At 33.3% G+C, this 27,667-nt stretch overlaps 1 protein-coding gene across 2 annotated transcripts; it reads left to right on the top strand.

The window, feature by feature from the left end:
• On the top strand, positions 1–27,667 carry LOC107140222 (signal transducing adapter molecule 1). Of its 2 annotated transcripts, none has more exons than XM_048809043.1 (10): positions 1–214; positions 4,764–4,854; positions 6,740–6,932; positions 10,403–10,497; positions 13,843–13,931; positions 17,045–17,132; positions 18,029–18,083; positions 18,666–18,819; positions 21,025–21,208; positions 26,361–26,492. In XM_048809043.1, exons 1-9 carry the CDS (start codon positions 104–106, stop codon positions 21,202–21,204), a joined length of 1,056 nt encoding a protein of 351 aa, XP_048665000.1. In that variant the 5' UTR covers positions 1–103; the 3' UTR covers positions 21,205–21,208; positions 26,361–26,492. The 2 variants fall into 2 exon arrangements, with proteins under 2 accessions (XP_048665000.1, XP_015338767.2); XM_015483281.2 differs by having other exon boundaries at positions 12–214; positions 21,025–21,200; positions 26,361–27,667.

Genomic DNA, 27,667 nt, shown 5'->3' with positions numbered 1-27,667 from the left:
GTCTGTACTAAGTAGTTACCTAGGAAGTTGGTACTTTTTTATTAAATTTGTTGTTGTTGTTTCTTAGGGTCATCCTAAAGTATGTGAAAAATTAAAGGCTCTTATGGTTGAATGGACAGATGAATTCAAGAATGATCCACAGCTTAGTCTAATATCAGCAATGATTAAAAACCTTAAGGAACAAGGAGTTACGTTCCCAGCTATTGGCTCTCAGGTAGTATGTGTATGTGTGCTACAGTTTGTTTCTATAAAATAACTATGTTCAGTTGAAGTTTTCCTTTCTTTGTCCATTTTCTATGTAGTTTTTACTATTTCAGAGGAATTTTTAATAAGAATGATGGATTCAAAAGTGCCAGAAAAATGTTGTAGTGAAATGTTAATGTGCTTCAGCCTCTACATTCCCACTGTCTTTTCTTTATAAATGAATTTATTTAATATTTTTAATTTCTAATTTTTTTGTGTAGTTTTAATGTAGACAAAATTTTGGGTAAGGTCAGCTGTTTTGATTAGGAAGTTTATGAACATCTGTATTGAAAATAGGGCAGTGATATGAGGGTTGAATGGAAAGAGAAACACATTTTCCTTAATATGAGCTAACCTATATACCTGAGTCTTTTCCCTTTCCCTCAGTAGATGTGACAGAGTAAAAGGGTTAACTTCCCTCTTATACACAAATACATACACATAGTACACAAACACATGGAATTTTGTAATGGGATCATTTCTGATTTATGTTATACAGGGAAAAAAATCAAGTGGTATTTTTTTTATTACCTTCCTATATTTTTTTATTCTAGGTAACCATCTTTTAGCATGTCCAGCTAATCTAGGGGGCTTGAAATGGTTGGTAATTTAGTATACCATCTTCACCTACTGTGTAGATCAGGCCAAAATATAATGAATGGCATGAAACGATCAACAGAACACACTCAGTTGTGGAGGGCTCACCTTTGGGCTTTTGACTGCTTACAGATGTCTCCTATAGTCTCATCCAAATCTATGTAGATCTTCTTCCCAAGGTATTTGCATTTTATGTGAGTGCTCTTGTGATATGAAGATCCAGAAATATATATGAGAGAGGAAGCAAACAGAGGACTTTTCCTTCATAACTTAAATTTTTGGTCTTTGATTAGTTTTACAATGCTATGTCTTTGAGAAGTTATTTATTCATAATTGCTACCTGGCTTTACTAAGAATAATTGCAAGAATCTGTATAATTAAGCAATAATTTTATGAAGAGTGATCTAAGATAATATCTATCAATTTCTTGACCAAAAAACAGTGCTTGTTTACCAGTGAGTAAACTCAGTGCAGAGAACCAAAGAACACAGATACACAGTGGAATTGCATTTTCTTTTTTCTTTCTCTTTTTTTTAAATATTTTTTTTAGTTGTAGATGGACACAGTATCTTTATTGATTTATTTTTATGTGGTGCTAAGGATCGAACCCAGTGCCTCACACACGTGAGGCAAGCGCTCAGTCACTTAGCTACAATCCCAGCCCCTGGAATTACATTTTCTATACTTATTTTAGAACTTGTTCCTTGAAATATGATTTACTGGACAGCATCATCAGCATCGCATGGACACTTATTAGAAATGCAACCTCTCCTGTGACACTGCATACCCGTGAACTCATTTTTTCCATTTAATGAGATTCCCAGATGATTCTATGTACATATTGAAGTTTGAGAAGGAAAACTCTATAGAGTACAGGTTTCAGTGCAAGTGAAAACCACATTTCATTCCACAAATGGACTTAATCTGTAAGAGAAAGAAGTAATGATATATTTGACATGTAGCTTTGCTTGGTTAAGTTAGAATCTTAGCTATAGGAATAACTTAAGAAGAAGTGTCTAACCTTTTTCTCTCATTTTATAGATGAGGAAACTGGTACTCAAAATGGTTAAGGCACTTGACCAGGACCACAGCTAGTAGTTGACAGAGCTGGAACTAGAATACAAGGACAGTGATTTTCAGTCCAGTGATTTTCTCCAACCTGATCTGATCTTCTGTTTGATACAGTTTAGTGGATATGTGTCTGTCCAGATTAGGCTTCAAAGCACAAAGAAGTATAGCAAACACTGGCAAGGGCATTATTTTTTGATTGACAAGAGAAATCAGATGATTCTTTTATTCAAAATATTTAGGATATAGAGGACCAGTAGCAAAATTAAAACTGTATTTCTTTTGATCTAGATGTTATAAAATATCCCAAGCTAATTTTGTTATACTTGGTATATTTCAGTTATAAGAAATATATTAACTAGATATTAAACAAAATATGATAAAAGAATAGTGGGTTTTATTTATTTTAATTTTATTTTTTTAGTGGTTCTGAAAAGTTTTTTATTGGAAACGAGTATCATGTTTAATGAAAAAATGGCTCATTTGAGTTCAGCTGCAGAACTCCCTCTAGATTTTAAAGCTACTTAATTATTTAAGTCATTGCTACAGTTTTATCAGGTTAGATTTTTGTCGTAGCATACTTAACAAAAGTCCCTGAAAATAAAAAGATTTTTCCAAGTTTATTTTTTCATACAAGTACAGAAGAAAATAGTGTAAAAATGTTAAGAACAGTCGTACTTCAGATACCTAATTCATACTGATACATTTCTGTTAGCACTAATTTTTGATGTACTGATAGAATTAAGGCTAGCACTCTTACTATATTAGATTAGTTAATAAGACAAGTATCATTGTTTCACTAAGAACTATAGAGTATCACTGACCAAGTATACTTACAATTTTTCAGAAGTGAATAATTAAAACATTATCTAAATAGGTTTACAATTGGAGATGGGTCATAAGTAAGAGTGCTTAAAGTTGTATTCAAGTGAATTCCAAAAAGCTTTTTTAAAAATTTGCTTTTCTAAAGTAAATTCCTGTGCTTTTTTTTTTTTTTTTTGGTACTAGGGATTGAACCTAGGGGTGCTTAACCACTGAGCCACATCCCCAGCCCTTTTTAAATATTTTATTTAGAGACAGTCTTGCTGAGTTGCTCAGGGCCTTGCTAAGTTGCTGAGGCTGGCTTTGAACTGGCAATCCTCCTATCTCAGCCTCCTAAGCTGCTGGGATTATAGGTGTGCACCACTATGCCGGGCCTGTGCCAGAGTATTTGACAGTATGAAATACATTGAGAAATAAGAGTAATATATTTTGCTCTAATGCTGAATATTTTGGCTTTTTTTTTTTTAACACTCAACAAACATTTATCGAGTACTTGTAATATTTAGATACTTTTTCCCAAGGTACATATAGTCTAGTTGTGGAGAAAGAAATGTAGCCAGATAATTATTATATAAGCTGAGATTGATTGCCTATACTGTGTGCCAGCTAGTTCTAAATGCTGTAGGTATGATAATTTGAGTTCCATTTTTCTTCCTGATTGCTCTGGGAATTACAGCATCTATTTGTTACTTTTCACAATCTGCTTGAATTAAAACTAATATTGTATCATTTGCTGTAAAATATGGAAATATTAAAACTGTGTAGGTCTATTTACTCCCTGCCTCACCATACTTGTGCTATATTTGTCAGGTGAATTACCTTTACATATATTATAAACCCCTGGAGGTGATGTTATATTTCTGTTTTAAACCCTGAATGATCCTCATCTCTTCTGATTTTGCAGGCTACATGTGTTTATCCTCTAAATGCGCTGTGAGGAGCCCATGAAGTGTGGGTCTAATATTATCCTCATTTTATGGATGGGGAACTTGTGCAAAGAGCTTAGTGCACCAATGTCAGACTGCTAGAAAAAGTGTTAAATTTGTGGAATTTGACCTATGTTGGCCTGACTCCACAACTTTCCTTCTTGTCCACCCATACCATAGTACCTTGCTTAAAAGTGTTATCAGAGGAATACAGAAGAAAAAGTGCTTAGTTAAGAAGTTTAGGAAAGTTTCATTGAGAAAGTGATATTTTAGCTGTTCACTGACTCATGAGTTGGATGTGACATAAGGCCAGCGAGAGAGAACATTGTAAGTGGAGCAAAAGTGTGTCTTAGGTATAGAAGTAAAAGTATATAGACTGCTCAGGAACTGCTAGCAGTTTCTGATAACTGGTAGAATGATTGAACATGAGGCTGATAAATGTGTGGAATGTACATAAACTTAGAGGCCATGGAAACATAAGGCTTAGAAACTTGTAATTCCAGACATGTGAATCATTTTACATATTTGCTTACTTGTACATTGCCTTATCTATAAAATATATAGGCAGTAATATACAGTCAAAATTAATTATTTATATTTTGGTTTACAGTAGGATTTCATGAGCATTTATGTTGTTATATAGAAATCTGAGTTCCTGAAGATAATACCCTGGCTTTTGATCTAAAGGAAGCAATAAAATCTAACAATAGAGTAGTATTACATTTTTTAAAAACTATTTGTTTTTAAAATAATTATCTACTTTCCTCTCCCAGCCCCTTTTCTGGTGTTAGAATTTTTGTAAAATTAAAAAAAATATATTCTCTAGTCTCTTCATACCATGTTTTCTGTTTTTAGTTTAACCTCTTTTTACAAATCTTTGGGAATGTATTGGCTCTGTTTACTATAAGTGTCCAGTTGCTCTCAGTGTCTTTCCTCCAATTCTGACTGTTCTTTCTTCCTTTCAAGGTGGAAACTCTTTCAGTTTGAATGTCCATCATATTCAGAAATCTGTAGTGGGCTGATGAGAGGGTTCTTGCAAGTTCTTTAATTAGGTATAGTGGGAAAATTTGAGAACAACCCTCAAATATTGTGTTTCTTTATTTTTAGGCTGCAGAACAAGCAAAAGCAAGCCCAGCTCTAGTAGCCAAGGATCCTGGGACTGCAGCAAACAAAAAAGAAGAAGAAGATTTAGCAAAAGGTGCATTTTTAAGTCCCTGAAATATTTAAAGGAAATAGGACTTTATAGCTAAAGCAGAAATCTACTTTGTCTCTCTTCTTCAGAGGCAACTATAATCATGATTCTTTTCAGTCTGTTTTTATAGTATTTCACTTCCTTGTATATTCAGAAACTATGAGTTACTTTTTGCTATCCAATAAATTCATTTTTCATAAGCAGTACACTCTACCATCTGCAGCTTGCTTTTTCATGTATTATGTTTGAGATTTTCATGACACAAATGAACCAAGTTCATTTGTTTTAACTACTATATAAAATTCCAGTGTACTAAGATAGCACACCTTTTCTCTCTTTCTACAATGGGCATTTGCATTGTTACTATTTTTTCTCTATAACAAATAGTGCTGCAATATCCTCTATGTATTCTTTTTTGCATATATGTGTGACTTTATCATGTGGCACTAAAAGTGCCATTGTTGGAACATGAAATAGGTATGTCTTCACTTTTCTAAAGGGTTGCATGATTTTTTTTTCCATTAACAATGTATGGAAGCTGTGATTATTTTTAATCTCCTCACAGGAGTTGGTGTTATTAGAGTTTATTTTTTTGTGAACCTGATAGTTTCAAAATGATGTCCAGTTATTTATTTACCTGATTTACCTGATTAGTGAGGTTGAGTCCTTTTTTGTGTGTAGTGGCTGTTCTGGTTTCTTTTTAGGTGAATTGTCTTTTCTTTTGAAGTTCTTTTTTTAAAATAGTGATATTTCTAAAGATATAAATATTTTAGGTATTTATCTATTGCTATTTTATCTGTGTAAACATCTGCCCTTGCCTTTTGTTTTATTAACTTTGATAATGGCATGTTTTACCAAATAAAAGTGTTAGGGGCTGGCTCAGTGTTATAGTGCATACTTAGCATACATGAGGGCATACGTTCAGTCCCAGTTACTTGCCCCCCCACCCAAAAAAGTTATAAATTTTGATGTTAAAATTGCTTTTCTTTTAAGATTTTTACCATTTTGTGTTTAGGATGCATTCCCTTCCCCTTGTTCTAAAGTTTTGTTTTCATATTAGCTCTTTCATCACTCTAGAACAGGGGTTCAGAAGGGGTTATGGTTCCAATTGAAGGGAAGGTAGTGAGCACATTAAGATTGTATTGCAGAGTAATCTAGTTACATAATTGTTTCTGAGAGATGCATGGTGAGGATAGTCTGCATTGATGGAGTATGATAGAGATAGAGGAGACACATTTAAGATTTGTTAGGTGAGTCTTCCCACTGGTTTCAAAAGAATGATCTTTGTAACAATAAAATCCAGCTTCTTAGATACTGCCCTTGAGACTGTAATTGATTAAGTAGTTCTGCAGTGAGGCATGGTACTCTTGATTTCTCATGTGATTTTGATATCGTTTTGGGAACTTGCTATAGAAAAACATTTAAAAGTTGAAAAAAATGTAAAATATTTGCTACTAAATTTCATAAAGTATTCAAGAATTTATTTTTTAACCCCCAATAATTTTAATTATATTTGTTCAATAAAAAGTCATGAATTTCTCATCAAATTTTAAATATTCAGTTGTGCATATATGAATACTATTTTTTTTTTTTATATTTTTATTTATTTTTTTTTAGTTCTCGGCTGACACAACATCTTTGTTTGTATGTGGTGCTGAGGATCGAACCCGGGCCGCACGCATGCCAGGCGAGCGCGCTACCGCTTGAGCCACATCCCCAGCCCCTATGAATACTATTGACAAATGATTTCTGTTCATATATCAGGATATGTTCTAGTTTCCAGCTATACTTTTGAAAAAGTAATACTTTATTTGTTGAGATATCTTTTGGTACTTCTTTGGATTGTGGCTATATTAAAATTTTGGATATTTTAAAACTCATTATTTTTCAGCCATTGAGTTGTCCCTCAAGGAGCAAAGGCAGCAGTCAACAACCCTTTCCACTTTGTATCCAAGCACATCCAATCTTTTAACTAACCACCAACATGAAGGCCGAAAAGTTCGTGCTATATATGACTTTGAAGCTGCTGAAGATAATGAACTTACGTTTAAAGCTGGGGAAATTATAACAGTTCTTGATGACAGGTAATGGTTAATTATTAATTGACTATCCATGTGAAAATATGTAAAATCCCTTGTGTTTTACATTGTTCTGTTGAATTCAATTACAAAATGTAGTCAGAATATTGACCTTTTTCTGTGGAGGATAGAGTCTTAAAAGTTTTAGAGAATACACCGAATTTGTAAGACATTTGTATAGTTTATTGATTTATTTACATAGAACAGTCAGTGTATCCATGTGGATCAAAATAACTTTACATGGAATTACATATTTACATTATCATGGGGATAGTGTTACAATGCATCTCTCTTTAAAACTGCAGCTATATGATGCTTTACTTAAAATGAATTGTTACTGATCATGAAATATTAAAATTTGCAAGTACTTTTAAGAAATAAATTCAAATTTGTTTAAGGTTATTTCTAGTATCACTTATTGTTTTAGTTCTTTCATGCTGCTATAACAAATTGCTGTAGACTGTGTGACTCTTAAACAACAGGAATTTTTTTTCACATAGTTCTAGAGGTTAGGAAGTCCAAGAACAAGGCATTGTCAGATTTTATGTCTGATGAGGGCCCTTTTCCTGGTTCATAGATGGAAGTCTATTAACTATGTGGTGTTTTCTCCCTATATTTTATTTGCATTATAGTTGTACATAATAGTGGACTTTGTTGTTATATATTCATACATTCACATGATATAACAATGTAATTTGGCCAGTATTGTTTGCCAATGTTTCCCCTTTGTCTCCCCTTGGTCCCTTGCCTCTACTATATTCATTTCCCTTCTCTTTTTATGAACGCACCCCTCCTCAAACACTGCCTGCCTTGCGTTTCCTTTTTCCCTTCCAAAGAAAACATGGTTCGTGACTTTCTGAGTTTGTTTTATTTCATTTAATGTTACTTAGATTCTCTAGTTCTATTCATTTTCCTGCAAATGATGTAATTTTATTATTTTTTATGGTTGTATAAAACTTCATTGTGTGTGTGTGTTTGTGTGTGTGCGCGCGAGCGCACGTGCTCACATGTTCTTTGTCCATCCATCCATTAATGAACACCTAGGCTGGTTCCACAATCTGGCTATTGTGAAATGTTCTGCTATAAACCATGGGTATGCATGTGTCACTATAGTATGATGACTTTAATTCTTTAGGATAAATACTGAGGAGTGGTAGAGCTGGGTCTTATGGTGGTTTCATTTGTAATGTTGAGGAACCTCCATACTGATTTCCATAGTGGTTGTGCTAATTTATAATCCCACCAACAGGGTAAGTGTTCATTTTTTCCATCTCCTCTCCAGCATTTATTATTGTTTGTGTTCTTGATGACTCCCATTCTAACAGGATGGGATAAAATCTCAGTATAGGGGCTGAGGTATTGGCTCAGCGGTAGAACATTTCCATAGCACGTGCAAGGCCCTGGGTTCGATCCTCAGCACCACATAAATAAATAAATAAATAAATAAATAAATAAACAAATAAATAAATAAATAAATAAAGGTATTGTGTCCAACTACAACTAAAAAAATACATATTAAATAAAATCTCAGTGTAGTTTTGATTTGCATTTTTTTCCCTAATTGCTAGCGATGTTGAACATTTTATCATATGTTTGATGGCCATTTGTATTTCTTTTGAGAAGTGACTGCTTAGTTCATTTTCCCATTATTAATTGGGTTTTTGGTGTTTTTTTTTTTGTTAAGTTTTTTGAGTTCTTTATATATTCTGGATACTAATATTGTCAGAAGAGTAGCTAGCAAAGATTTTCTCCCATTCTGTAAGCTCTTTCCACATTGTTGATTGTTTTCTCCTTTGCTGTGTAGAGCCTTTTAAATTGATGTGATCCCATTTATTAGTTCTTGGTATTATTTCCTGAGCTTTAGGAGCCATGTTGAGAAGGTCATTGCCTGTGCCCGTGTGTTGGAGTGCTGACCCTAGGTGTTTTCTTATGTGTGGCGTAATTTTGGTGTATCTAGATCTTTGAGCTATTTTGAGTTGACGTTTTGTGCAGGATGAGAGGGATATAATCTTCTTATTCTATAAAATGATAACCCAGCACCATTTGTTACAAAGGTTATCTTTTTTCCAATGTATGGTTTTGACACCTTTGTCATGAATTGGATGACTCTATCTGTGGGGTTTATCTCTGTCTTCTAGTTTGTTCCATTGGTCTGTGTCTGGTTTTATATCAGTACCATGCAGTTTTTGTTACTGTGATTCTGTAGTCTAATACTTTGAAGTCAGATATGATGACACCTCCAGCATTGCTTTTTTGGCTTAGGATTACTTTCATTATTCTGGGTCTTTCATTCTTCCAAATGAATTTTAAGACTTACTTTTTTAGTTCTGTGAAGAATATCATTGTTATTTTGATAGGGATTATGTCCAATCTGTATATTGCTTTTGGTAATGTGACCATTTTAACAATATTAATTCTGTCTATCCATGAACAATGGGACGTCTATCTTCTAAAGATCTTCTTCAGTCTTCTTTAGTGTCTTCTTCAGTTTCTTTCTTCAGTTTTCTTTATTGTAGAGGTCTTTAACCTCTGTGGATAGAATTTATTCCTGGGGTTATTATTTTTCTAAGTTATTGTGAATGGTGTTATTTTCCTGATTTCTTTCTCAGCAGATTTATTATTGGTGTAGAGGAAAGCTATTGATTTTTGTATGTTCATTTAGTATTCTGTCTTCACAGTGTTCTTACATAGCAGAAGAGGTGAATGAGCTCTTTGGAGTCACTAATTCCATTCAGGAAGGTTCTGCCCTTATGACCTGATTGTTTCCCAAAGACTCTATCTTGATATCATTGCTCTGGGGATTAGGATTTCAACATAAGAATTTTAGAGGGATAAACATTCTATAGGATTTTTATTTTCATATGTTTTTTTCAAGGAAGAAAAAAATCATGTAAAGTTGAGACAGTTATCTGGAAATTGCACAAAATCTTCGTCCTGCATTCCTTCAAGAAAGTCTTTACTGAGGACTTGTTAGCTTTTCATGTATTAGACAGTGGGGATACAGTGGTGAATGTGTGTACTCATCAGGGAGTGTGTCTCTTGGAAAGATGTGCTGTAAAAAGTGTCCTCTTATATATCTTTTGTTGGAGAAAAAAACTTGCTGATGTGTATTAGAAAGAACAATGATTTAGGAATGAAGATTTGGATTAATGAGCCTACCTTTATGCTGGACTCAAAGAATTCTCTGAAGTTAACAGTTTTTAACTATAAATAGGGCCTCTTTTGGGGAGAGATTTATAGCTTTTTATTGGATTCCCAAAACACCAGCTGGCCCATAAAAAGATAAAGAACTGTGTGATTAATAGCTTTTTATCTTCTCTAATGCCTCATTTCTTATTTCTAATGAAGACACATTCCTTGGCTCCTTTATTGGATTGTTATAACATACTAATTTAATAAGAAACACTATAGAAGATAAAGATTTAAAGAAATAAAAATCTTTATTATTACAAAGCATTCTTTTTTGTTTATCATAGTGATCCCAACTGGTGGAAAGGTGAGACCCATCAAGGAATAGGGTTATTTCCTTCTAATTTTGTGACTGCAGATCTCACTGCTGAACCAGAAATGAGTGAGTATTTTTTATTCTGTCAACGTATGAAAGATAATTTGTAATCTTCTCAATGAAATTTGAGTAATGACTTTTAAATGCTGATGTGACTGAGGTGTATTTAAAAATGCATTTCTAGTAAGTAGTCCCAGATTATTTACCAGAAGAATAATCTAAGAATTCAAATCCTGACTATTAAGATTAATTTAACATAGACTATGGATTTTTCTTTTATTATATTTATATATCTGCCTAGATGTCCTTGTACAGTGTAAAACAATTCCATTAAGAAATGTTATGGAATTTATTAGTTTTGTATTTTTCTTATTAGCTAACAAAGTATAACAAATGCAATATAGTCTCGTATAGTCTTGCTTTTCAAAGTTTGGAGAAGTGTTTTAGTGTTTAGCCTCAGACTTAATGGCAATATCCTCTAAGCAACATAATGGTCCTAAGTTGTCAGCTCTATAGAAGGTTATAACTGATATTTAATGAAGTGCATATAGAACTTTTTTGTTTGATTTCCAAATCTTTGTTTAGGAAGAGAGGTAACTAGAAAGTGGGACCATGGAGAAAATGTGATATTAGTGGCAGCTGTAATATTTGCAGGAGATGTTAACTGTTGAAGTATTGAGAGATAGTTCACTACATTTCTACATAATGTATTTTAGTGAATCTTCATAATGATAAGTTTGAATCATCTAAAAAAATTTAAGTCGTGATCAAAAAGTTCAGAATTTTTAAAAAGAGTTTTTATATAATATTAGTTGGTAAGCTCCAGTTATCTGGCTGAATATCTCATTTTGTCTTCTGTAATGCCAGGTAGAAGGGAATCAAAGAAAGAACCACAAGATGGTTATTATTATTTTTTAATTTTAAGAAAGGATTTTTTGTCTTAGTCTTTTTCCCCCCAACAGCACCTAGTACTAAGTCTTACCTATAATACATACTACATAAATGTGTATAGAATAAATCATATAAATATGTTAACAGTAAAGAGATTCTTTACTGTCCTTTGAAGAGACATCTTTAACCATAAACCAGAAATTATAGAATTTCTAATAAAACATGGCCTTTTCAAGGTTGTGTTGTATCACTTTTCTATACAGACAGATTCCTAATACACATTCTTCTAATCAAGTTGTTTTTTTTTTTTCGGTTAGAACTCAAAAAATATGTAGAAACTTATTTAAGTGTATTGCACAGTATGCCAACTTTTTATAACCTGGACTGCTATTGTTGATTTTGTGTGTATATTTGTGTTTGGGGTGTGTGTGTGTGTGTGTGTTTAAGCTTATTTTGGTTCTTGAATCAGCTGTTGAAAATCTTTAAATTATCTTGAACTTCTGTTCAAGAAAAGCTGCAAGATCTCATTCAGATCATGTAGCCATTTCATTTTTTTCCTTTTTATGACAATGCAACTTTAATGTGAGTTTTCTAGTTCTTCTTTGTTTTATTCTAAACAATCTAAAAGAAAAACAGGAGGATCAGAGCTTACGTAATTCGTTTATGGTTCAAACTTGGTAAACAAGATGCTAGCATGATCCCTGTGACACCATTCTTTTAGAGGAAATAGTGCACTTAACCTGTTAAATAGAAGCAAATGCCCTACTTAGCTTGTTTTGTTTTAAGATGTAGTAAGATTGTGAAAACACTTTTATAGTATTTTTTACATATCACACATATATGTAATATTAGTGCCACTGAGAGAAAAGGCTGCAAACTTGTGCATTGTCAGCATATGAAGTCGGCTGTGTGTTCTCTCATGAGTAACAGCCAATGCAATGCTGCCCCAGCTTTGTGCTTGTTAATAGCTCAAGATATAAAAAGCAAATATGCCTGTAGCAGATCTCTTTTCCCCCATGGGGAATGAATCAGCTGAAACTTTCTTTTTGTATGGTATAATTTTGCTTTATGGTGGCTTGACTGGGGTAAGTATATTCCTTATGTTGGAATTTAAATAATTTCTGTTTAATATGGAAGCACATAAGACAAAATGCTTAAGTGATATGTTACTTGTTCTCAGAATAAAATTATAGGCCAGTTTCCAGTGGGATGGGCTAATAAAACAGTAGATTGGCATTCAAATCAAAGCCTGCCATTTATTAGTTTTCTTTGTTGAAGAGTTATTAACCTCTCTTGACCACCTTATTTATTAAGTGGGCATCTCATAGTACTATTTTGGAGATTTGCTGGGGGATGTATAATATTAAGTACATCTAATAGTTTAGTAAAAACTACTTCCCTCCATTAATCGTGCTGCTGCGGCATATCCCTATCTTAATTATTACCATTTCTTTGAATTTTAAGTGACCTCATTGATACAAGGATAAATAATACAGAGGAAGTTCAAACTGGGAGTAGTGGCTCATTCCTCTAATCCCAACAACTCAGGATGCTGAGACAGGAGGATTGTAAGTTTGAGTCCTTCCTTGGCAGCTTAGCAAGACTCTGTCTCAAAATTTAAAAATAAACAAATAAATAAATAAAAAGAGTTGGGGAGGTAGCTCAATGGTTGAGTGCCTCTGGATTCAATCTCTAGTACTGCCAAAAAGAGGGGGGGGGGGGACAAAGAGGGGAGGAGCTCATTCCTTTAGAGGTTTACATGCCTCTTAGTATTATTATTTGGAGTTTGCCATATTCATAACAACCTTGTATTCACATATTTACAAGATGTATTAAATGATTTTTAAAGATTGCTTTGTGAGCAAAAGAAAAATGGCTTCTGACCAATGGTTTTCAGTTCTCTTGATGACCACTTTTTCATTTTAATGCATAATGTGACTAGAAAATATAGGCCGATTTGTTGGAAAATTCAGATCCCTGCCAAGGCCACTGACAAAGCTCTTCTTTTGCCTGGAGGATATCATTCTCTTGGTAGTAATTGTGAGTGGCAGGTCAGAAAATATATAGCTATTTTCCTATTGGTGAAAAAGTGTGTGTTTTTTTTTCCAAATGAGATTTCTCTTTGAAGGCTTGATAATTTAAAAAGGATTCGTTTTAAGTTGAAGATTTTACTTATGTGATTATTTTTTTTATTGGTTGTTCAAAACATTACAAAGCTCTTGACATATCATATTTCATACATTAGATTACTTATGTGATTATAAAATTCTTTTTCCTGAACAGTTTACTGAATTCTCTTAATGTGATAGCTGAATAATTTTCATTTCAGAAACAAATCTTCACCGAATTTTATAAAGTACTGTTATGTCTTTTTGCCTAAAACTGCAACCCCAATTATTCCTTAAGTTTCTCAGCTTGATGGAAATTAAAGAAAAAAATCTGAATTTTCTCTTAGAATTTAAAATCCTAAATGTAATTTTAAATATATCATAAGGAAAAGATAATTTTTTATTTTTACAGTTAAAACAGAAAAGAAGACGGTACAATTTAGTGATGATGTTCAGGTAGAAACAATAGAACCAGAGCCGGAACCAGCCTTTATTGATGAAGTAAGTGATTTCCTTGGTAATAGTGGTTGGTACTTTGTACTGAAACTGGAATTTTTAAAATAATTAATTAGTTGAGTAATCTATTTTTTGTTATAATAATAACTTAAACAACATAGACAAAACACAGATTGCTTTTGAAATTTCCTCTCCAGTCCCCCCCCTTTTTAATCCTATCAGGACCTCATTATTTTAGGTTCCTGCTTTATATTTCATGGATATACTCTTGATTTTTTTAATTCCTCAACTGATGGGAAGTTTCTAGCTTTTCTTGCTAGTACAAACAGTGACATTTTTTCAACATTTCTCTTGGTGTTTCTTTTAAGATGTACAAGAATTGAATTGCTGAATTAAAAGATCTGTGTGTTTTACATGTTGATACTGCCAAATTTTTCAGCAAAATGGGATTTTTACACTCATTGATTTTTATGCAAGAGTACCTGTTTTCCAATTAGACCCAACAAGCATAGTAAGATTGTTTTCACATTAGTGAGAAAGGCACACTTACTGAATGAATTTGTTGAATAAGCCAAACTATTGTTTCTAAAGATTAAATTGTCATTAAATTACTATCTCATTTGAATAAATCATGGTTTCTTCTTGGATTGAACACATTTGAGCTTTTGGGAAAAACTTATGCTAACTTTATGTTAAATGTCTCCATGTCATTGTTATTATCTGTAAATGCTTACTTTCAGTGACTTCTTTGAAAATGCAGTGTCAATTTGGTGGCAGTCATTTTTGGAGCCAATAATAGTGCCTAAACTTGTATTATTAGTATTTAAATATATTAGGATTTAAATATAGGCTTTTCTTAAATCACAATATCCTGTTTACATAAGTTTTTGCTGAATTGAAGGATCTGTGTGTTTTATATGTTGATACTGCCAAATTATTCAGCATTGTTTAGCATTCTTTTAGGGGAGATAAGAGCACAAAATTTGAAAAGTGTTCTTTTAGAGAAATGGTGTAATTTCTGTGTATTACATATAAGAAAAAGAAGATTTAAATTGCTTACTTTTTCAGCTTTAAGCATGTTTGTAGTTGTCTTTTCCTGTTCAAACTTATTAATGTTATTTCCTTTTTTTGGAAAACAGTATTAACATAGCTGTGTTAACTTAATAGTACAATATTAAATTATGGAACTTTCAAGCCATATAGAATATTACCACCTGCTGGCCAAATTTGTAACACATCTACATTTGTTTACATATTTTCTTTTGTTACTTTTGTGCTGTCATAGAATTGAGTAACCTTGGTAGAAATAATATGGCCTGCAATGCCTAAAATATTTACTCTCTGGCCCTTACAAAAAATATTTTCTGATCCCTGGTTATAAATCATTTTAGAAGAATCTTTTCAGTTCTTTCTCATTTTCTATAAGTACTCTTTCCTAAAATTTATCAAAGTACTGACCCTGACACTGTAGGTCATTTCTTTTTCTCCCCTCCTTTTATAATTTCCCTTTGCCTTTGTACAGAAGAAAGCCTTACCCCTGGCTCATCCTGAGCTTTACTGTGGTGCATTGCCCTACAGTATAAAAATTTACAGGGACCATTTCAAATATTGGAGTTGGTGTTAAGAAAGTAATGACAAATGACTGAGTAAAATAGATCAGATGGTTTTATATATTTTGCTATGGAAAAAGAAAAAAAAGTTGGAGGAACAAAATGAATTGTCAACTAGTAGATAATTAAACATAATTTTTAATGATAAGCCACTGTAATCCCTGGTGTTAAACGCAGAGGATACTATAAGGACTTAATGATCATGCTGTAAAGCTTCTATTTTATGAACAAAGTTTTTTGTCACTTCTACCTGTAAAAACAAAAAATAGGAATGGAATCAATGCTTATTGCTGGATTATTTTATTTTCTAAAAGTTGAAATATGTTATTTTGACTCATAGTAATAGTAATCATTAACTCATACAGATGAATTTAATACTTGGAGCATTGTCAGTTTATATACATAAATATAAACTGACAATAATTTTATTGTGAGGAAATTTGATATAGTCATCAGTAGATGACTTTCAGTTATATTACACTAGGATAAAAATTTGTAGGGGTGGGGCCCAGTTTGTGGCTCAGTGGTGGAGCGATTGCCTAGCATGCGTGAGCCACTGGGTTCGATCTTCAGCACCACATAAAAATAAAAATGAATAAAATAAAGGTATTGTGTCCATCTACAACTAAAAAAAATTTCAGAAAAATTTGTAGGGGAAATTGAGTGGAAATCTGATGAGTTTAAAGAGAAAAATAAACAATTTGAAATTCCTAACAAAGACTAGTGTTTTATTTATTTTTATTTTTTTGTGGTGCTGGGGATCTAATCTAGAGCTTCATAGGCAAAACACTTTAGCCCTGAGCCACATCCCCAGCTCTAGACTGTTTTTTAAATGCATATATATAAAAGCAGAACTGTTTTATTTAAGATGCCAATATTTAATGACCTGGCAGTCATATCTTTTGTATTATTTTAAACTTGAGAAAAATGAAAAGTCATCTCTAAAAGATGTAAATGTACTTATAGATAGTTTAGAATTCTTTTAGGGGAGATGGGAGCACAAAATTTGGAAAGTGTTCCTTTAGAGAAATGATGAAGACTGTATTAGCAAAAAAGAATCAGGAATAAATATTGTCAGGAGGAAAAAAGTAAAAAAAGGAAAACGCAAAATAAATCCTTAGAGCTCTGCTTACAAGAACAGCTGTAATAGAGCTGAGTGAAGTATTCATGACTTGAGTTGTTAGTCATAACAACCATCTTGAGAGGGATATTACACCTGCCTTGTGTCTAAGCTGCAGCAGCTACAAAGCAAAGTGAAATCCTCTATCATGATATAAAAGATTGAAGAACTCACACATTTAAGTTTAAATGTGGTTCTTTTCTTCTAATTTTATAGAATATCTGTTAAAATACATAGGGATAGCATTCAACTGTTTGACTACACATGGTATTAAAGATAATACATGGGATAATAAAACATAAAAGCAAAATTGAAGTTTCTATAACTTAATGATGAAAGTTTTATGTCCCTTATTTAGTTAAATAAGTGAAAACATAATGTTTCATAAAGTTCAGTTGTTTTTTATATTAACTACTTAATTCTTGTAGGATAAAATGGACCAGTTGCTACAGATGTTGCAAAGTACTGACCCCAGTGATAATCAACCAGATCTACCAGAGCTACTTCATCTAGAAGGTAAACCTGTTTTCAGTTTACCTTGCAAAGAGAATAATTAGAGGTTCTATCTATTGTTCTGTTATAGACTTTTTTTTTTTTTTTTTCTTTTTGGTATTGGGGATTGAATCCAGAGGCGCTCAACTACTGAGCCACATTGCCAGCCCTTTCTTATATTTTATTTAGAGACAGGGTCTCACTGAGTTGCTTAGGGCCTTGCTAAGTTGCTGAGGCTATCCTTGAACTCACCATCCTCCTGCCTAAGCCTCCTGAGCTGCTGGGATTACAGGTGTACACCACCTTCCCTGGCACTGTTGTAGAATGGTTTTTAAGAATGATTTTAAACAAAGCATTTCTCAGTCTTCCTTGACCCAGTCTTATTGTTTTTTTGGTGTGATACTAGGGATTGAACCTACGGGTGCTCTGCCACTGAGCTACTGAGCTGCATCCCCAGCTCTATGTATGTATGAATTTTTATTTTGAGAAAATAAAAAAAGTCTTTCTAAGTTTTTGTAGCAGGCCTCAAACTTTCAATCCTCCCGTCTCAGGCTTCCTGGGTCACTGGGATTGCAGGCTTATGCCACTGTACCCAGCTTTACTCTGATTCTATAAAATGCAGTTTAAACCTTGGGTAGAGTTTGAATTCTCATACCTTTTTATCCAAATTAAACTTTTAATTCAATATTCTAGAATTTTATGAAATTAAAAAATTCTTAATTTTGAGATTAGTATTATAGATTAAGTTGTCACTGTCATATTCTGAGAAAATGAATTTTGGATTCTGTTGTCTAATATTAATTAATATAAAGTTTATTGCTCTAAATTAAATCTTTTATTATTAAAGTTTTGTAATTATGTATCAATGGTTCAGTTTCTTTTATTGCATTTTCTTATTTCTTCAAATCTTGTTATATTAGCAATGTGTCACCAGATGGGACCTCTCATTGATGAAAAGCTGGAAGATATTGATAGGTAAAAGAATATGGACTATATTTGTATTGTGTATATTTGTCCTTAAAACTGTCTCTATAAACTTCAGAGTGAGCTCTATTTGCTTTCACAAGAACCACTCCTTTTTCAGTTGTTTTCAACTAGATGTGGGGAATTGGACTCATTTGCCCTTTTTAAAAGTGAGGATTTAATTGAGTCTCTCTCTCTCTCTCTCTCTCTCTCTCTCTCTCTCTATATATATATATATATATATATATATATTTTTTTTTTTTTTTTTAACAAATAAGATTTAAGTAGCCTAGTGCAGTCATCTTTGCTAAAGTGGCATTACCAGAGCCCACAAATGATCCATTTATTAATAATTGGGGAAATCTTAAGTATTTCAGAGTACCGTCAATTGTAATAAACTGTGTTTCCCCTCAGCACAGTACCTAAATCTTAAACAGTTTTGGTTGCCTCAGCACTAAAATACAAGATAATTTTACCTAGGTTGAATCTTTAATAATGTGTACCAATATTAAATTTTGCTATTTTGATATGTCATAGTTTAGAATATTTTATCATTTAAGCAGTTATGTTTCAAATTATTGTGTAATGTTTCAGGAAACATTCAGAACTCTCAGAACTTAATGTTAAAGTGATGGAGGCACTTTCGCTGTATACTAAATTAATGAATGAAGATCCCATGTATTCCATGTATGCAAAATTACAGAATCAGCAGTATTATATGCAGTCATCTGGTGTTTCTGGTTCTCAGGTATGCTTTTAAAAGCTCAAGAATATTGTTTTAACTTCTCTAATGAATTTGAAATTGCTTATAAAGTATGAAATTTTCTAAAAGTAATGTTTAGAATGAGAATAAAGTTTAATACAATTTTTTACTCGGTGAATGCAATTTATAATATATTAAATATACCAGTAGTTGTATTGCTCTTATATAGCAATAGGCAGCAGAATCAGCCATCAATCTTTTTATTTTACTTTATTTTAAATAGTTATTTTGGTTCTACTCTAGACCATTGAATAACAATCTTTAAAGTTGAGGACCTAATATCTACATATTTTTAAACTTTGTATATAATGATTTGGTTAAGAACTGTAGTTTTATCAAATCGACCCAAATTTTTAATTATTACTAAGTTCTTCTGAGTATCTAATGTTTTTATTTTACAATGACCTGATTATGCAAAGTGTTCTTATCACAAAAATAATAAAGAGAGTACCAGGGAACTTTTGGATTGTTGGATGTTCATAGCATAGATTATGGTAATGGTTTCACAAGTATGTACTTATCGCCAAACTCCTCAAACTGGGTACACTACATAAATACAGCCTTTTGTATGTGTTATCTCAATATTGTATTTTTTTTAAAAACCCACAAATTAAAATGTACCATTTTCAGAGATGGGAAAATTCTCTTAAATATCTAATGACTTTTAGTAATACTTAAAAGGAAAACTTAAATGCAGTGGGAAAAATGGAATTGAAAAACTCTTAACCAACAAAATGTAATATTTTCCTATGTTTTTTAAAAGCTGCTTAAATAGGGAATTTCCCCCCCCCCTTTTTTTTTTTACATAAAATGCATATATTGCAATGTAGACCCCTTTTTTCTCTTTTCATCTGAAGCAACTGTTTAAGAGCCCTTTTTCCATAAATTCAGCAATTTCCAGGTATAAGGAATAATCAGCCAGATTCTCTTTTGTTTACAAAGATTTATCACAAACTTTGTTCAGAATTTTTTTTTTTTTTTTTTTAAATGGGCCGTTTTCCCTGAGATGAGGGTCTAGCACTACCTGGAACTAACAGCCAAGCCCTAGAAAAATAAGGCTAGATGATATCTTCTCAAGGGAATTCAGTTTGAGTCAGGCAAAAAAAAAAAAAAAAAGCAAACATTCATGAAAAGAAAAAAGTAAAATAGTTATATGAGCTGGTAGAGCTATGTTTATAATGAAGACCTTTTGGATTCTGATATGGTATGTGTTGTGGTTTAACAGAAGTCCATGATGATTATTGTCCTTGCCTCTTGGTGGTTGTCATATTGATTTAACACATAGTAACAATATTCTTAATACATTTATTTATTTTTATGTGGTGCTGAGGATGGAACCCAGTGCCTCACCTGTGCTAGGTGAGCACTCCACCACTGAGCCACAACCCCAGCCCACAGAAGTTGTCTTTTAAAAGCGAATACTATAGAAAATTAATAATACCATGTTTAACACTTTTGATATTTAAAAACTTCAATCTCTGTAGACTAAAAACAGTACAATTTTTTAGATATAGGAGTAAGCAAATGAATCCAGCCTGCCTCCTGTTTTTGTTGTTGTTTGTTGGTTTGTTGTTTTTTAGATAACTTTTATTGGAACATAGCTATTCTCGTTGTCTATTGCTACATCCTATATCTGTAGATTGTAGTTGTTGTGACAGAGGCTGTATGACCTACAATCCTAAAATATTTGCTACTTGGCCCTTTATAAGAAAACATGCTGACCCCTGCTTTAGAAAGTTAACTTGCTCACCTTTGCTTTATAAAGTTAAGTTGCTCTAGGTTCAATAAATTGCAGTTTAGGAAATTTATATTATAAATAAAGTTTATGGCATTGTAGTCTCCTAAAATGTGCCTCCTAAATGTCATTTTGGATTCCATATTATCATACAAAATATTAAGTATATTTAATAGAAACATTATTTTAGTATAAAGTTTCAAGGTAATTTCCTTTAATGCTTCTGTATTGCAATAAATAATAGTTCAGGTAATGTTTAAAAACAAAAATCCTCAGCTGTCCACATCACTAAAAAGTGTTTTTTATAAAATGCTTGTTGACAGAAGTAAGTTTTTAAAAAATGATTCCAGAGAAATAATATGTGTTCTTTTTGTAGCTGAGTTCCTCTTCAGAAAATATTTGGAATGTGTGTGAAGGTTTTACGATCAAGTATGTTTTCTCAATAACCATCCTAGGTATATCCAGGGCCTCATCAAAGTGGTGCTTACCTGGTTGCAGGGAATGCCCAGATGAGTCATCTCCAGAGCTACAGTCTTCCTCCAGAGCAACTGTCTTCTCTCAGCCAAGGAGCAGTCCCACCATCTGCAAACCCGGCCCTTTCTAGTCAGCACACTCAGGCTTCTTACTCAAAGTAATTTGATATATTGACTATTACTTGTGATTTTGCTGTTAAAATTCTTTAATTGCCTCCAGTCATCAGTAAGCATAGATCTGAATAAGAAATCTCAGGTAGAGGTCATCAGTGTTGCCAGACAGCCCCATTTGTGGTGTTGAGTGGATTTTATAGGAACCCCTTTGATACTACAGTATCAGCTGCAAGCCAGTCCATTGACTGAATAACTCACTCAACTTCTGTATTTGGGGGGTAGTTTTGTATTTTTTGTATTCCTATAAGTGGGATATTTTTGTGATTTTGAGTCAATGATGATATTTGATAATTTATTTAAAGAAACTAATTTGTGACTATAATTTATCATTTTCCCACAAATTTTATGTAAAATCTAAATTCTGTTATTGTTTTGGAATATACACCCTGGGCTATCTCTTTAAGTAAGAAAATATTTCCTTATTTTTGTATTATATTGGAATTTGATTTTCATTAAAGGGGGTACAACATTTGAAAAGAAAAGATGTAAAAAAATGATTTGCCTCTGTGGTTCTTGAGGCAGATAGCTAACTGATTATGTGATGACAGAGGCCCAGTTCTTTTGGCATTTACTTGTATTCTCTGTCATGTAGTTAAATCATTATGAATTTTTTAAATATTTTATGTGTGTGCTTGCTTTATTGGGAATCTAAGCAGAAGTCTTCCCCTTGAAACAAATAAACTTTAAGATAGTTTACTAGCATGTATTCTACAAGTCATGATATCCTGATTTGTGTAACAGACATTTCTAGGTGACCCACGCATAATTTCTAGAAACCTTTCCATCAGTGTCTATAGATATGTAATACCCTCATTATTGTAATATTCATCCTCAAAGAGTCACATGTTGGAGAAGCTTGGGAATTTTAAGGAATTATCCTATTGTCACATCTAGTATTCCAGAGTCACTTAAGGTCATGGGGAGGCTTAACATGGGATGTTTAGTATCTGCCAGGCACTCTGTTTTATGTTTTACATATATTGATTCATTTGCTTCTTGTAATAACGTAGGGGGAAGCTATACTAGTATTTCCCATTTATTAAATGGGAAACTGAGACGGAGAGATGGGTCTAAGGTCCTACTTAACTTCAGTTCAAAGCAAGGCCTTCTGGCTCCAGAGCTTAACACACGTGGCCTCTATACTGTGATAGTGCAATATTGTGGTTCCTATTGGTATAAAAAATTTGACTTACTGTAATATAAGTATATATCACAGTGTAATGGACTGATAATAAGTGATGCATATAGCAAACTGGCACATACTAAACATTCCATTAATATTAGCTTTTACTGTATTCATTCTAACTATATACTTCCTTATTTTCAATTTAAATTTTCCCTGTCTACCCAGTAGCCTGGGACAGAACTCTGCATTTCACCCAGTATTTCTTTTATGTCTGCTCAGCACTTTTCCCTATCATAATACCCAACATAAAATTATTTGCTAATTTCCTAAGTAACTCTTCCCTATTAATATCATCATATCTTGCAATTAAACACTGTAGAATTTCTTGCCTAATCTACATGGTTCTTTGGCTTCTAATCTTGCTTCTGTAAATTTATCTATCCTATTTCCATTTAAAATTTCTTTATGAGCTTTCTCAGTATTAAGAGTTAAGCTGCTTAGCGTGCTCCTAGGACTACATGTTCTTCAATCCTTGTCAGTATCTCCAGGTGTACCTTCAATCAGTTAGTAACAGGGTAATTCCCAGCACACATCAGGCCTTTCACACTTTCCATCTTTGCTATACCATGCATACCATGCCATTCCATTCCAGCATTATCTTTACTCTTGTTAGAACATCTTTCTTACTTTTTTCTCCCCCTTCTGATCTAGAATAACACAACTTGAGTTATTTTCTTGGAAAACTTATTCACCTCTTTAAACAACTAAAGAACTGTGTATATATCTTTATTTATAACTTATGTTGTAATAAACTACATATTTTTATATGTTTACTTCTGCTAAATAGGAAGCGTTTTGAAATTAAGAAACTCTAAGTAATGTTTGTATGTCAGATGTCTGCCATACATACACTGATTTGTCCCTGAACCTCATTTTAGCAGAAGCAAATTTAAAAAATAAACAAGCTTTGCTGCCTTATAAAGTCATTTACTATCACTTTAAAATACTACCATCTCTACAAGTAACTTTTGAGAACTGAATCAGAGCTACCTTCTCCAATGAATAATAAGATAGCCCAAGAATGACAGAAGTCTGAAAAACTGAACTCTGAAACCAAAATTATCTGTGGAAGAATTTTAAAAAAGTATTTTTAGATGTGTACTGAAGATCAGGGAAAACAAAGAAACAAACCCTGCCTGTCAAAAACAACAAAAATTCTCATTGGCCTTAATTTGCAACTAGAAAACTCAAGTCAAATATGCAGCACACTTCAAGCAAATAGACTTCTAACCTTGACTCTCACTTATTCCAATTTTGTTATATTACATTTGCTCTGCTATCAGTTTTCTTATTTCTATACTGAAACACTAGGCAAACACATTTTTGTGTGTACACTTATGTATATATGTATGTATATGTATATATATGGTACATTTATACATAGATTCTTAAATTGCCTCAAAGTTTTATGAAACCCTTGTAAGGAATAAAGAAATACACCTCACTGGCTTAATATAGCACCTGAAATTGTCATCATTAACACTTAAACATTTATTTTTCAAATATTTAGCAGGTTCTTATACAGTATAAAACTGTGTCCTGTGCAGTGTGACTGTAAAAGATGAAAGAGACTCAGTTCCAGTTCTTAAGATATTATAGTTTAGTAGGGATACATACAAGTAAAAAGGAAACTATCAGAGAATATACAATGATAGTTATACATTCAGGGTCCTCTGATGGTACACAGGAGGAACCATGCCAGAAAAGTGGGAAATCAAGGAATGTATCCTAGTGAAAATGAAGGTAAGCTAAGAATTAACTAGAGAATAAACAAATGAGCCCAGCCAAGAAGGCAGCTAAATGTTTCAATGACATGTTCTACAAAAAACACCCGTTGAACATGTACTCCTTCAGAGATGGCATTAATAACTATACTAAAAATTGATAGGGTCAGACTCTGTATTAACAGTTTCACATATGGGGTATAGTCAGATCTGAATAGGTAATGGTATAGTTGATAAATGTGGTGGGGTGGTATATAGGTGGTCTCTCTTATTCTGTATTTTTAGGAAAATAGAGAAATGAAACAATCAGTCTTTCATTATCAGTAGTCCATTGGAATTATTCTTGTCAGGAACACCGATGATTTCCATATCACCAGATCATGGGGTCAATTTTGTTTTTGTACCTAATTTTACAGTTTATTATTTCTTTTTTTTGAAGTACTATTATAGTTGGTCATGACCATTATGACCATTATTTTTCTTTTATTCACTGCTACTACTGCTCAGTTTCCTTGGCCTTGCTCCTGTTTATCTTATCTTTCAGATGTGTAGGGCTGACCAGATGGACTGCTTTTTTCTCTGCCGCACTGTATAGGTTAGCTCATTCAGCTCTGTGACTCTAAGCACCATGTATATGCTTGATGACACTCAAATGTTTTTTCTACTCTTAACCTCTCCACTGGACTCTAGACTTGAATATCTGACTGCTTAACGTATCATGTTTTCTTGTATATTTTCTAGACCTCTCACTTCAAAACCATTCTTGGTTCTTCTCCTCTTCAGTGAATGGCCATTCTGCCAGTTATTTTTACTAAGTATAAAATCTCAGGCATTCCCAGTTACTTTGTTCATTATTATATTTTGATGGCATGATCTTCAAAATATGTGAATGCCCTTTTCTTCCATCTCCACCCTGGCTTTGACTGCCTGTCAGCTCTCACCTGGAAAAATCTAATAGCCTCCACTGTTCTTGCTTCTGTCCTAGTTTCAGGGTGAATCTAAGTGATATTACATCACCCTTCTGCTCAAAACCAACCAATGTCTCTCCATCTCATGTTATAAGCCAGAATCTTCGTGGCCTTCAAGGTACTATATATGCTATAGCCCCTCAATTCTGCTATCATATATCACTCTTACCTACCTGTGCTCACTTGGCCATAGGCCTCTTGACCTCCTTGCTATTCCTTGAACATGTGTGGTGTTTTCTCTCCTCAAAGGCTTCTTTCCTCTATGCCTGAAACAAATTTTTCCTTGATAATTGATATGGCTCCTTCCCTTCCTTTATTTTAGGTCTTTGTTTAAATACTTCTGTTTTAGTCAGCTTTGTGTCATTGTGACCAAAAGATCTGACAAGAACAACACAGAGAAGGAAAAGTTTATTTTGGATCATGATTTCAGAGGCCTCAGTCCATAGAAAGCCAACTCTATAGTTCTTGGTCCCAGGTGAGGCCGAACATCATGACAGAAGGGCATGGCAACACGGAAGCAGAGAGGGAACCCGGCTCACCAGGGACAAAACATAAGCTCCAAAGGCAGGCCCCAGTGACCTACCTCCTGCAGTCACACCACACTTGCCTATAGTTACCACCCAGTTAACCCATATCAGTGGACTAATCCACTGACCAGATCACAACTCTCATAATCTAATCATTTACCTCAAGACATTCTTGCATTGTCTCAAACAGGAAAGGCACCACATATCCAAACCATAACAATTGCTCTATCTGAAAGGCCTTCCTCTACCACCATACAGAAACTAGAATCACTTGCTTCAGGACTTTTAGTCCTACTAACAGACTCTCTTCCATCTCACAGCTCTTATAACCCATTGGCTTCTCCTGCTAGAGTGGAAGCTCCATGATGGTAGTGATTTATTTTTATTCTGCAGCATCCCAGTGTCTCAAATAATAATGTCTGACATCTGTGTCAAATGTTTAAACAGTTATCAAAAGAATTTAAATGGGGGCTGGGGTTGTGGCTCAGCGGTAGAGTGCTCACCTAGCACGTACGAGGTCCTAGATTCGATCCTGAGCACCACATATAAATAACTAAATAAATAAACAGACGAATGAATGAATGAATAAATAAATAAATAAAGGCATTGTGTCCAAGTGCAACTAAAAAAGAAGAAGAATTTAGATGAATGAGTGTTTAACAGATAACAGGCTTTACTATTATCTCTTAATGGCTGTATTTTGGTAGTTAGCTAATTGGATGTTTTTCTCCCTCCACAGTGCAATGGTTCAAGGAAATACATATCCCAACCAGGCTTCAATATATAGTCCTCCTCCCACTGCTACTGCTGCAACTGCTGATGTCACTATATACCAGAATGCAGGAACTAATATGTCCCAGATGCCAAACTATAATTTAACATCGTCAACCCTGACTCAACCGGGAGGCAACCAACAGCCTCCTCAGCCACAGCAACCATATTCTCAGAAGGCTCTGCTATAGGACCCAGTGTTCCTCTTTGTGGCAGATATCTGCTAAATGCCACTGACAATGTTATGAGATTCGTTAATTCTTAAGATTTGTTTATCTTCAGCTTATAGGAATCTATCTTGGTCAACAAGTTCAAATATTCAAGAAGGTAGAACTCTCTTCAATTTGTACTGACTTTTTAGAGGGTCACCCTCCACCAGAGGAATGAAACTACTTAACAATATTTGATTCCTTTCATAATATGAAGAATTGATACAAGATTATATGTCTTGTAAAATTACCTGGTCTGCAAAATGTCAAACTTAACAAAAACTGTCGTGGCAAATGTTATGTATATATATTGATATGTAACTCTATTAGTGGCCATTTGAATCACAATGGTGATCATGTGAATATATTTAACACTGTGTTAAATTAATTTACATTGCTGTTTTATTTTAATCATGAACAACTACCTTGTTTCCTAATGTTTTGTGTAAATTTAAGATATTTACACTGTCCTTTTAAACTGCAAGAGAACAAAGTTGTAGCATATTTACGTGAAGGCATTGTTGTCTGTGTTTCAGTTTCACATTAAACTGAACCTTCCTTTTCCTAATTGTGATCTAAACTTGTGTAAATTATGTCTTTCTGTAGCCTCTGCATACTACTGGCTGTCATCACACCAGCGTACAGTAGCTAAATTTTTGGTGCAGTTATAGCAAATGATGATGTTCCCTTTTAGACTTTTACTTTTTGGCATGATATTTCAGATATGTGGGACCCTGAGACAAAATTAAGTAGGATTACATTCTTTACATCTTATTTTTAAAGAAATAATGTTGTTTTACTTTTCCTATTTGAAGATAGTAATTAGGTTTTTAAGCTGTATACTGTGTTTATTGGTGGCAGTGACACCAAAGATAGAGGCAATGAATAGAAATTTTTTAACTGGAAAGAAAACACTACATTTTCAAAGTCTCTTGTAATTGTTTAGGATACAAACAAAGTTTGATTCACCTGTCTTACCCCACTGCTAGACTTTTAAATATGTCTTTAACATATTGTATCCTTGAATTCATCATTAAAATGGATATAAGTAGCTGTTTCAAAGTAA

The sequence above is a fragment of the Marmota marmota genome, unplaced genomic scaffold (genome assembly GCF_001458135.2).
Source record: "Marmota marmota marmota unplaced genomic scaffold, marMar, whole genome shotgun sequence".
NCBI lineage: Eukaryota > Metazoa > Chordata > Mammalia > Rodentia > Sciuridae > Marmota > Marmota marmota.
This window is presented reverse-complemented; position numbering and strand designations above follow the sequence as displayed.

Excerpts from the sequence above, each read along its gene's own strand:
- LOC107140222 (XM_015483281.2), top strand. The coding sequence starts at position 104 with ATGGTTGAATGGACAGATGAATTCAAGAATGATCCACAGCTTAGTCTA. Across the intron at positions 4,855-6,739 it reads AGAAGAAGATTTAGCAAAAG|CCATTGAGTTGTCCCTCAAG; the intron begins GTGCATTTTTAA and ends ATTATTTTTCAG. Across the intron at positions 6,933-10,402 it reads ATAACAGTTCTTGATGACAG|TGATCCCAACTGGTGGAAAG; the intron begins GTAATGGTTAAT and ends TGTTTATCATAG.